The sequence below is a fragment of the Mya arenaria genome, chromosome 13 (genome assembly GCF_026914265.1).
Source record: "Mya arenaria isolate MELC-2E11 chromosome 13, ASM2691426v1".
NCBI classification, from domain to species: Eukaryota; Metazoa; Mollusca; class Bivalvia; order Myida; family Myidae; genus Mya; species Mya arenaria.
The window spans coordinates 8,319,196-8,332,635 of NC_069134.1; the positions used below are offsets into that span (position 1 = coordinate 8,319,196).

Sequence of the window (13,440 nt, forward strand, 5' to 3'; positions counted from 1 at the left end):
CATAATGAACTTGTAAAGCTAAAGTAATTTAGTAAATATGCCATCCTGATGAGTGACCTTCTTCACTGACAGTTTACTGATCCTTTCCTGAAAGACAAAATGCTTGGATGGGCAACATCTACAAGAGTAGAGTCTATACCCGTATTCGTGGTTATATTTACAAAAAGCTAATAACAATCACGCAAACTTCTGCTTCATCATGGTATATACTCACAAAATATTGTATCTTTATTGTCTTTGTTTCCTTTGTTTGTTAAAGGAATTTTACAGTTGAGTAGAAAGAAACATATATTGATTGAGACAATCGAGTAACAACATCATGTTGAAACACTTTTTCTTTTTAAGTGTCCGGCTTTGTCATCATACATTCTAGCATTACCATGGACAGATTCAAGAGTATAACTGCGCAAGGCTATTACAAAATCCACGAATTAGATATCTGATTAAAGAGTTATACTGATGCTGTATTTTTAATTTCATATTTTGCGAATATCGAATATTCTTTCCATTGAAGTACATGCATTTCAATATGCCTACGTTATACAAGGTTGCTCTGGCTCTCGTGCATGGTTGATTTTTAACTTGTTATTACCAGACAGGCTTTTAACTGTATATATAATAGCCTTCGTCATTAATGTGGTGGTTTTACACGGAAAAAATAATTATACAAGAACAAGATTGATGTTGCTTGGGATAAATCGACTAAAACAAGTATGATTTACGTAAAAGCACGAAATGAATTAGTTTGTAAATAAAATGTTAATTTGTTGGTTACGTTCAAGGATCTGTATGAAAATCCGGTTTCTCAACGTTATGTAGGTAATAACAATCACTTGATTATTATAACGTAACTCACCACAGATTGCAGATTTTTTCAAAACTAATGACTACACAATCAAAATCTATTCTAATTGGTTAGCGTTCATTTCGAAACATGTCTTTCATTCTTGCACATTCAAATATTACTTGTTTTTGTTGTTTGTGCAACCATCTGCGATAATTTGCTTAAACTGTACGCTAGGATGAAGGTTTATATAATGCGTTCGCAATAACTGTTATCATTTCGAAAGCTACCATTATGGTGAAATTAATCCCGTTTCGCACTGTTATTCTTCAGCTGACACTGCTGTCGTTGTCATGCCGACTGGGTGCCGGTCAGGGTATGAGTGCGTCTCGTGCACAGTTCCAGGCCGCCGCCACCCAGGCGGCAGTCGGGGTTGAGGAGAGGATTGCCGCGGCAGACAGACTTGACAGGAGCGCGTTTGATGAAGGTACGGCAACATTATGATAAAAATGTATTATTCAAATATAGATCTTACAAAAATAATAAAAATAAAAATTGTTTATACACATATTTTGATAGAAATGTATCTAGTACAGTTCTGGCACAATATGCATTCACATACAGTTTACCTTTATTACAAACCATTTGTGTAACACTGTTTGTACAAAAGTCAGTGCATATAATATATTACACATTCAAATTCACTCCCAATTCATGTAAAAATGTTTATGCAAAACTACAATAAAGCATTTGTTAATACATAACCGAGGAGGGATTCCGAACACAATTAAAAAACAAAACAAAAAAGCAACAACAACGTTTCACCTGTTCCTTACTAGAGACGTAGTTTCGTTTTGCATGAGCTGTACTTGGACTGTATACATTAAAATACTTGCTAAATAACATGAAACCAAACATTTAAATATACGTTTTTATATGATGTCAAATTGATTTCGAAGATGAAGATTATGCGTTTACCACATTCAAGTGGTTTGATCATTAAACTGTGTACATCTTGACACACCTTGACGTTTGATATTGGAATGTCTCAAAATATAGCACAATAAAATGCATGCATGCGATAAAAGTTGCCAATCAGAAATGATAAATAAAAAGGAAGACTATTTTCTATTATCTGAAACGTAATTATTAGTATTTATGCATTAGGTTAGCCTGCAGAATTTCAATTCAATTCATTAGTTTATTGCCTTCTTCAAGATTATATGCAAAAGTATGCATATGTTTAGATATCAAGTAAATATATTCACAACGATACGACAAGCATGTAATGTTAATGTGTAAATGTTTGTATTGAGCTTGGATAGTCACGCTGGACGAACCCTACTGTGAGTGCCCCCCCCCCCCCCCCACAAACACATACTCAAACAAATTGTGCTTTACAAGCAATCAAATCGCAATTACCTCAACATCGCATCATCTGCTATCATTTATATTATATTGTAGATGGTAAATATATAAATATATATTTTAATCTGATGCTAATGATGTGCAAATTTCATGTTTTGTTTCAGGAAGAACAATCAATAGTATGGCAAGAAAACCGTCGTATAAATATTCGTATTTATTTCTTATCACCATGTATGATTGCATGATTAGATTTGCTGTTGCAGGCGTGGACCGAGTAAATCCCGGTCGGATGGATTCTTCAGGGCCACAGCTGCTGACTACGGCTACCGCAAATGAGATCGGTAGGGTGGGTCAAGCCTTCCTTGATACCGCCAGAAATACTATGGTCAGGTAGGTGCGCCCCTCTATGTTATATTTTGAACTGGCATTGCAGGGAATCAAGGTCTTGAAAATTTGTTAAAGTATCAGTATACACCACATGTTTCCGCTAACGCAACTAACAGTGTGTGATCGTAACCATTATTTTGTAACATCTGTAATTCTAGGATGAGTATTCGTCCAGCAGACGCTGGTCGCGAGATAATCGCCGCCAGGATCCCGCCGCCGGACGCCCTGCTCTGTCCTTTCCAACCACCCAAATGTGACCCAACAGCCAAGTTCCGGACGATGGATGGATCCTGTAACAACGTGGTCAATCCACTGTGGGGAAGATCGCAGACGCCTTTTGAGAGATTGCTCGCCCCTATTTACAATGACGGTAATGTTTAACAGTTAATTGTTGCTGATGACAATATTCAATATCATTCTTGGCATATGCATGATCAAATGATGAATAGCAAGTTTAGAATTTGCATAACTGTTTCTTTAACATCATGATGTTAGACTACGGAACGTTTCACAGGGGTGTCTGAACCCCGGGCCGCAAGCGTGTTTGGAGGACCACTTCCGAACGCCCGCCTCATCAGCAGGGAGTTCCACGACAGCATGTCGAATCCTCTAGGCGGCTCCACGCATCTGCTTATGGAGATCGGCCAGTTCATAAGCCACGATATAGAATTTCAGGCGCTCTCGCAAGGTAATAATTAATCAAATCGTGTAGTTGTACATCGTTTATACATTATTTATCATAATTAACTTTTGAAAATATGTTGGGAGTTTCTGGGACATTGCGGTTAGCATTGGCTACTTAAATTTACTCACGTTAAAATAATAATAACAAAAGACATTCAAAATTGATGTAAGGTTAAAACTAATTTAAAAGGTAAGCGATTTTTTCAGGTTACGCAGGGGCCAACTTGGATTGTTGCACGAGGACAAATAGGTGACCTAAGATTTATAAATATTTTGATAAAAATATACGTGTTTTTTCAAAATAAGTGATGATCTCAAAAGGAGTGCTTACGAATATGCTTATATAATTTCCACTCAGTATAATGTTAATTCTATAGTTTTCTATTTCATTTGTGTTTTAGGCCAGGTTGCTTCCCTATAGATATCCCACCGAATGACCCTTTCTTCCCGCCAAATCGCACGTGCATCAACATTGTTCGAGCTCTACCAACACCTCCACTTGACTGCACCATCGGTAATACTAGCTCTTTCTCATTTATTGAGCTCTTTGTCATTTCTTGAAGTGTTCCGTTAACAGTTTATGTAATCACTGTGTCAGCAGGGACAGGGAATTAATTATACCAGTCTCCATATTTATTATACATTGCATCATATTTAAGTACCATCATCAACTTATGCAAACAGCCTTATCCTATTTGCTTTTGAATCCATGTTTTTGCGTTTTTGTTTTACACACGCAACAACTTCCTAACACTTATCAGGCCGTCACTTAAATCTCAGTAATCTATAATTTACACGTCACATCTAGCAGTATTGATGCTGTACAGCCCCGATAGCCTAGCGGTTGAGTTTTAGAATACGGAATTTTGTGGGCTTAATCACCGGACTCGGCATATCGTGATATCGTATGAACGGTCGTATTGGATCTGATATTTGTAATCCAAAATTTACCTATTGGGGTTGCAGTACAGTTGATTATTTCATCTCAAGTCTAATGTTTTTGAGAATATTATTGACTTAAGTATTCATGATTTAAGTCAATTACTGTATGACGTTCATTGTCCATCGTCTTAAGTTACTAAATGTTAACCTAGTTCTAAATCTGAAGGTGATTAGTAATCAAACTAATTAAAATCCCTTATTATAAATAATATTAATATTACAGTTGTTAAAGAAATTCAAAACAGAATTAACATGTTTATATAATTATTTTTCTCAGACAAATATTTATGATCTTGTTTGTACTATATCTAATGTCTTTAGTACCAGTTGTTTAAATTATTTTTGTACAGTGCATAGAAAGCGACATAACCACGATAATACCAACACACCACACAAATTCCCCTGGTTTAATAGTGAATGCCACAGGGTAAGAAACATTATCACATTAGACAAAAAAGCTTTTATTAAGTATAAAAGTATCTATTTTAAAGAATGCTTCAAAAAATATAAGCAGGCAATTTAAGAACATCTAGCATGCAGCTAGAAATAAATTTAACTAAAATATATTTAATAAATTAAGAGCTACCAAAAGTTCTGACCCTATTTGTTTTGGAAAATCATTAACTCTGATTTTACAAAAAAAACACACACACAAAAAACATTTGCATCTGTACATGACTTTTGTAAAAAAAAAAGAAAGAATAATGAGGATCCCTATTTAAACGATGATACTTTGCAATGTTAAAGAATCATGCAAGCACATTCAGGTATTGAAGATATGAATGAAGAAATAAATGCGTCATCTAATATTATCAACTAGCACATGAAAAGTTAGTTGTGAAAGATGAATGGCTTTTTCCTTGTGCAGACCATAAAAGTAAATTTTACGCAGCAAGCGATAAAACAACAAACTTTATCCAATCTCTCTTTGATATAACAAGGCATGTACTTTACAAACAGAGTCTTAATTTATATCTTAGTTTTGAAATGAAATTAACTCAGCACACACATGGTAATATAATTGAAAAAACGTGGCTAAAAGAATATATTGACTTTAATACACTTAAAAGCACTAACGTCAAGAATGCATTTGAAAAAGATTTCTTTCAATTGATGTATAACTCAGTATTTGGAAAAAAGCAATGGAAAATCTTCGTGAAAGAGAATGTCTTACTCTTACACGATACTAGTATGAAACGACACTTGAAAAGCATGTAGGGAAGGAAACATTTGGGTTTTTTTCTGCTAAAATGTTTAACGACAATCTAGCAGAAAAATGTTTAACGACAATCTATTTGCAATAAAAATAAATAAAGAACAGTTACTTCTAATTCCTCTATGTTGGAATGGCTATTCTTGAGTTAAGTAAGTACTTAATGTACGATATCCATTATTGTTACATTTTATAGAAAAATGGTAAAGAGAATCTAATCATACTTTTTTACAGACACTGGATCTCTTTGTTATTTGATAAAAACAAAAGATGCATATGAGGATTTGTTTAAAGATGAACACCTGTTTAATAACACTGACAACCCAAATCATAATAACCACCTCCTTTTAATAAACATGTTGGACTTCGAACTTTATTTTGAACTTTAATGGTTTTACTTTATTATGTAAATTGAAATATAGATTAAAGTAACCTCCTCCTTTATTTTCTAACTTGTTTACTTGTATTGGTGAAATTTAAACACCAATATGTCTTGTCTTATTGTAATGCCGAACCATATCTTGTAAAGCGTCTTTGTGATTATTGGTGTTATGTGAAGTAAAATTATACCACATTACTTACCATATTTTATCAATACCACTAACCATAACACGCCTTCTTCGAAACTTTCTGTTAATTGGTTTGTGCAATTCTTCTGCTCATGTGTCAGACCACTTGGACTCAAAACAAAATCTATTTCGTTACAAAAATCTACGTAGCTAGAGTCCTTATCCCGTTTTTTCATTCATTTTCACTAAATTCTTTGCAACCTTTACTCCGAATAATTTTGACTTACTTGTTTTTAATTTCTGTAACATTGTTTTATCACACAACGATTTATTATTTCGGTCATCATCATAACAATGGTCGTGTTGTTCACATATGACATATTATTCATTAATTGCTTGTCCACTATCCAATGTATTGCCTGGTCCACAGTACTAATATCCAGGTGAGCTTCATCCGTTTTTAGGAAGTAATGGTAACATCTGTAACTGGGTGCCTCGGACTGTTCTTTCTCTGGCATAATGGACAGTTTCCAATAGTTCACCCTTACTTTGATAACTCTTTCATAATTATATTTCCTGTTGGCGTTACTTGCGTTGCTTGCCTTGTTGTATATTTTAACCCAAAACGATTACAACCTTGTTACCAGTAATTGAAATTTTCCATCAATGCATTACTTTAGATTTTAAAGGCTTATCATTCAAAATTGATGTTTGTTATACATATGTCTTGATTTTGAATAAAAGTATCACTCTTTAAGTCGCAATCATATCTGGCAACATTCCAATGTCATAATCTTCTTGTGTTTTGCAAATTTGCTTTAACACATAGCGTTTGTTAACACAATCATATTGTTTCTTAGGATCCCCAAGACTTTATTATTATTATTATTATGCATGTCAAGATTTTTCGTGTATAAAAATATTTAGTGTACATGTTGCTGTCTGTTGTTTTTCCTTGAATTGAATAACCGCATTATATTATATTTTTCCATTAAAAGTTCTTTTAACCAACTTTGTTGGTTTGTCTAAATTTATAAAATAAAATTGTTCCTTGAATTGCAGAATTGTAAAGAGATTAATGAATATTATGTTCCACACAGATGCTGCCTGATTTCCTTTTCGATGGAGATCCCCAAAAATATATAATGGGAACTTCTGTCGTCTTTCGCGTCTTGTAATATGATTAAGAAAGATAACAAATACAACAATGTTCATGTCTGCCCTGAATAAAGTTATCAATATCGATATTTTATTTTTCTCGCAAAAATAATTATCAACTATTTCTACTTTCTGCTGATTACCATCCGTCTCTGTAACAGGTACTATTTCATTGCTTGAGATGTGTTATATGTATTCTAGTAATATTTTAGTTTTTCTTGCAATCTCATCCATTTTATTAATTAAGTGTAGACATTTTGACTGCTCCACTTTCGTAGCATAAAATAAATGTTTTTATAATGAATAAATGGTTTTAATAGCAAAGAAGAAGAAGCGTATTAGTCTTCCGATACCCACTATTTCAGAAATCAAAATTCTAAAACAAGACTGTGGCATGTAATCTTTATTTATTTATTTTAAATTATGTTTTTCTTTAGCATTATAATTCGGAAAATGAATCATATTAATTTCTTTAATAAATAAAACACCGAAGTTTCAAAATACAAGCATTAAAACATAACAAAGTCAAATGAATGTTTATCAATTCAATTTCAATAAAAGTTTTTATTAATGACTGGTACAGTACACTTGATATTACAATGTCAATTAAACTTGTATGAAAATCACTACAACGGTTTCGCTTTTCGCACATGTATTTTTTCAGTAATTTAGATCTGCTTACACCTACCTTACCTCTGAATTTAAACCACAATTGCACAATCATATGAAGCGTGTTCATCACTTGTCTGTGAAGAACAAAGTAACATCTGCATTCAATATTTTTCATTAATATCGCCATGCGCAATAGTTGCTTTCAGTTTTTACCATGAATCTTCACACAAGTCATTTTCTAATAACGCGTTTGTTCATTTCTAAACTTGAGAGAAATAACGACACCGGTGTCGATTTTTGTATGTTTAAACTCGCATACACACTGAAAACTGTTTATTCAGTATATTGGTAAGTTTATGGTTTATTCTTGGCCCTTTTATTCGTGGTTATCTAATTAACCACTGACCAGTGAGGTTAACTTACGTTGTAAGAAGTATGCAATATAAACCCAATATTGCATACTAGTCATGTTGCGAAAAACTGCTAAAATGTATCAATTTAAAGAAATTAAAAAGAAAGAGAGTAGTCTAATGAATCAACAAAATCGTACAAAGAAGTCCATGTTGAATAGGGAATAAGCTCATTATTACTCGGACGCGTTAACGTGATTGTAGGTCAACTAGGCTTTCCGTTCTTGTATGTTTCAGGTGTCCGTCAGCAGTTGAACCAGATCACCCACTACCTTGATGGCTCGGCCATCTATGGCTCCTCGGACGACGAGATCCGTGACCTCCGCACTCTCACTGGAGGTGGGTACTTATTTCTGAAGTGTCCAATGGCCCTAACTTTCACATAAGCCCCCGTAACTTCCCATGGACGTGAAGTGCACAGTTATAAAGTATGTAAGATTTGTTTGCGAGGAATGATAAAAGTCTCAAAACGTTTGTCACCTATGATACAAAATATAGTATACAAATATCTTTAAAACTTTAAAACTATTTATTGTGTTCGCAGGTCTTCTTAAGACGAGCTCCAACAACCTGTTACCGACTGCGCCTACGACCGGAACTGGCTGTATTCTGACCACCTCGACAAGGCCGTGCTTCAAGGCTGGTACGAGCAGTATTCAATCCACAGGAGCGATAACAATATCTAATCTTAAGAAATTCAGTAGTATAGTAGTTAGTAAGATTGAAAGGATAAAATAGTATTGGTATGTGGATAAGATAAACACATTTACTATCATTTAGTAAAATTCATCAATACTAATGAAGAAATCCCCACTCAAATCAATAGTAGACAATCTAAAGTCGTTCTGAGTTCCTTTCCACACAGGGGACGTCCGTGTGAACCAGCAGCCGATGCTGATGTCTATGCACACGGTCTGGGTGCGGGAACACAACCGCCTTGCGCGCGGCCTCGCGCTCCTCAATCCAACCTGGGACGACGAGCGACTCTTCCAGGAGGCACGCAGAATCTTGGGCGCCGAGCTCCAGCACATCACATACAACGAGTTTCTTCCGGCAATACTGGGGCGCAGAGTTATGACAAAATACGGATTGAAGCCACTTTCAAACGGTTATTTTAATGGTAAGTAAGCTGATCATCTTTGAACATGTTTTTTTTTTTTTTTCAAATGTAACAAGAGATGTTTGTCAAACAGTATGCCCCCCTTGGCGCCATGTTGTCATGATTATTTGGACTATTGAATGAAATTTGCATGGTCCTCCAAGTCAAGTTTGAGGGCCATGGGTGCAGGCAGTGTCAAGTTATCACACATACAACCTTCTGCGTTAAAGGTCACTGTGACCTTGACCTTTGACCCAATGACCCGTTAAATTAAAAGGGACCATCTACATCTCAGGTCCAACCCCCAAGTCACGTTTGAGGGCCATGGGTGAAGGCATTGTCGAGTAATCACTAAAATAACATTTTCGCATTCAAGATCACTGTGACATTGACCTTTGACCCGATGACTTCTCAAATCAATAGGTTTCATCTACTGGTCAGTCCTAGCCTTCATGTCAAGATTGATCATAGGTCCAGGCTTTGTTGAGTTATCACTGGGAATAGCTTTGTTAACTTTTTCGTGCTAAAGGTCACTGTGACCTTGACCTTTGACCTGATGAAACCCAAAATCAACACGGGTCATCTACTGGTCAGGCCCAACCTTCATGTCAAGTTTGATGACCATAAATCCAGGAATTGTGGAGTTGGCTTCAAGGTCACTGTGACTTTGACCTCAGACCCGATGACCCCCAAAATAAATAGGGGTCATCTACTGGCCTGGCCCAGCCTCCAAGTCAACTTTGAGGGCCATGGGTGCAGGCATTTGCGAGTTAACACTCGGACAACCTTAAATCATTCAAGGCTAATAATAGCTTGACCTTTTGCCCGATGATCCCCAAAATCAATATGGGTCATCTACTGGTCAGGCCCAGCCTCCATGTCAAGTTTGATGACCATAGGTCTAGGCATTGTTAATAAATCACTCGGACAAGCGTTACAAGGCAGTCCAAAGAACGGCTACATCCCCCGCCGTTGTTTTTTAGTATATTTTGTTTTTCTCGCAACCTGACTGGTACGTTGAATCTGACCAAAATTGTACACAACCACTGGTCAAGAGTGGGAATATAGGAAATACAAGTTGTTTGATCGGTAATCTAAATATTCTTGGATATTTATTTGAACATATTATAAAAGGATATTTGTTAAAGTTTTTTTATATTGTGTGTAGTGTAGGTAAGATCAGGGTCAAGGTTATTTTGGCTAAACATAGGAAGGAAAATGAGTCTTTGATTTATAATATCGATGAAATAGTAAGTCTTAAGTATTTTCGATAAAGTGATACATATATATTGTGGTGACGTCATAACATTGTTTTACTGCTTTTGAAGAGAAAACACATGTTATAAATATATTATCACATTTGTGTCCATTGTTTTTTTTAAATATTAAGCTTGTTGCACATAATGATAATGCTTGGTAGAGTGCGCTAAATATCAATCTGTGTAACTTGTTAAACACTTTCAATTAACATTTATATCTTATCCTCTATTTAGCATTGTCATAATATGGACCTAAAACTTAATGATGGAATACTGGAACAAATTGCAATTAGTTTGAGTTCTTCGATAAATTCAGTAACTGTTGCTAAAAGAACATGAAATTTATAAGGTCAATAAATCCAGTAAGATTTGACATACCTAAACTGCTAGTAAGAATTGACATACCTAAACTGCTTAATGTGAAAAGCCCGGACACAAGCATGTGTACTATGACCTTTAAATGTCATATGTGACCTTGACCTTTGAGGTATGAGCCCGGGTCAAGGACACTGCACATTATCTCAAAAAGGAAAACATTTGTACCTAGTAATATGGTTATCCATCAATGCATAAGTAAGTTATGGCGCGGACACGAAATGTTACAGCCAGACGGACAGACGGACGGACGGACATACTGACAGACGGACGAAATGCATTCCTATAATCCCCTCCCCACTCCGTGGTGGGGGATTAAAAAATCCTTTTACCATTTAAGGTCACTGTGACCTTGACCTTTGACACGATGGCCTCTAAAATCAATAGGGGTTATCTACTAGTCAGGCCCTATCTTTATGTGAAGTTTCGTGACCATATGTGCAGGAATTGTTGAGTTATCACTCGGACAAGCTTTGGTCTACCGACGGACCGACGGACCGACAGACCGACCGACAATAGCAAGGCAATATACCATAATTATGTATAATATAACTAAATTATGTAACATAGACATATCAAGGTTTATTTTCAAATTGTCAGAACACGCAAACATATTGTATTGCTGAAAAACATATTCAAGGCTACGACGCGAGCGAGCAGCCAATGGTACGGAGCGCATTTGCGACGGCGGCCTACCGGTTTGGCCACAGCCTCATCTGGCAGAGAGTGCTTGCCCACAATGGCGCCATCAAGGTGTCCGATCGCCTCCTCAAAGACGAGTTCCTGAAGCCCGACCTCGTCTATACGCGGGGTGTCGGGGACATTTGTCGGGGCCTCACACGTTCACCGGTGGAAAAGGTGGACAAATCGCTCACTGAACAGATAACAAAGTCAGTATATTTCAACTGTTATACAGCATTTATTATCATAATACATCTTTACCAAACACAATGTAAAAGTACAGACAGGTGGTAATTAGAATATATTGATATCAGTCTTGCGCTTAATACTTTTTTGTGGCAGCATACATGTACACGGGCATGCACGTTTTATGAGGATCTCATTTGTATGCAAACAAACAAACACACAACAATAAGCCAATCGTAATCAAAACCCTTGTCCCTGTTTACAGTCACCTGTTTGAGCGGGAAAGAGGTTTCGGCGGGGACCTCGCTGCAACAAATATCCAACGGGGGCGGGACTATGCCATCCCTGGCTACCAGGCTTATCGTCGCCTCTGTGAACTTCACGGCCAATTCTCTCACACACGGATTGTACAGCGAAAGCTCAACGATATCTACAGGTAAACAAACGATTGATAACATGTTCCTTTGCGGTGGTTTTTTAAATACAATTTAGGCTTCTTCTGAACTCTTAAATCATAACAAATACATCATACATGGATATTCCAAAATACCGTTTGCCACAACAAACCTGACAATTATTTTTCTTTCAATTTTTTTGGTTAATGACATTAAAACGCTCATGAATACCGACTGACAGCTTTCTTATTGCTTGTTTATCAAGTCTCAAGAATATCAATTACAGGTCACCAGAGGACATTGATCTGTTTCCCGGTGGCGTGTCTGAAATCCCCGTCAACGGGGGAAAGGTTGGCCCGACCTTTGCCTGCCTCATTGGACGCCAGTTTAAATCACTAAAGAATGGAGACAGATTCTACTATGAAAACAGCGGCGACACCGCATTCTCAGGGAACCAGCTGCAGGAAATTAGGAAGGTTACGCTCGCTTCCCTCTTTTGTGCTAATACAGACATTGGTACCATACAGCCGTCTGCATTGAAAAGCATCCGGCGAGGAAACACTCTTGTCAACTGCAATAACATTCCGCACTTAGACCTAAATCCCTGGCGGGCGACCGGCTGTGTCCCTGTAAACGGCGGCTACTCGGCCTGGGAGCGAACGCGCTGTTTTGGGACATGGCGGATCAGGTATCGGATTTGTAACAATCCTCTGCCAAACGAGTGCGGCAAATCATGTCCACGTCAGTTTGAAATCCAAATAGAAACGTGCGGTATCCGTCGGCCTGGTTTTCGACGGGGCAACGCTGGTCCCCCAGATGTAGCCATGGTAAGCGCAGAGGTGTCACGGCTGTCGGGGGGAAGGATTTCCGCTATTGACGGATCACTTATGACGACAGCCATGAGAGGTTTTCGGCATTTTTAAAATATATATATTTATATATATATATATATATATTGTCCTGTAAAATTCTTTGACATTCATCAATTTTAATGTATTGTGTATGTATTGATTTTGAATAAAATTGACCTTCTTGATCAACTCAGCGGTTCATCTAATATACTGGACAAGTGGGTTTTTTAATTATTCGCATAATATAAATACAGAAGAAATATATTTTTAACAACGCATAAGCAGCTTTGGAGTTAGAGCGTACACTTTTATACGTTTTTTTTGTCTAGACGTCACTAGTACTGGCCTACTAGTGACCTGGCTGAGTCTTCCGTTAACTTAATGATGTTGTTTATAAGTTATAAAACGCAGACCTGTGACTTATGACATGACCTAGGGCACTGCCTAGTCTAGGCTCTAGCATAGGTTGCAGTGGTCCCCTTTGTCGATTTTAAGGCATCACCGATATACATTGTTGGACAGATCGG

The 13,440-nt window shown here is 36.7% G+C and overlaps 1 protein-coding gene across 1 annotated transcript; it reads left to right on the forward strand.

The window, feature by feature from the left end:
- The first annotated feature begins 959 nt into the window (after positions 1–959).
- On the forward strand, positions 960–13,112 carry LOC128213726 (chorion peroxidase-like). Its single transcript, XM_052919748.1, has 12 exons — positions 960–1,271; positions 2,416–2,542; positions 2,698–2,909; positions 3,054–3,227; positions 3,431–3,473; positions 3,625–3,737; positions 8,305–8,406; positions 8,612–8,710; positions 8,933–9,187; positions 11,441–11,690; positions 11,933–12,103; positions 12,349–13,112. The coding sequence occupies exons 1-12, from the start codon at positions 1,079–1,081 to the stop codon at positions 12,983–12,985; spliced, it is 2,376 nt and encodes a 791-aa protein (XP_052775708.1). The 5' UTR covers positions 960–1,078; the 3' UTR covers positions 12,986–13,112.
- Positions 13,113–13,440: the final 328 nt, after the last annotated feature.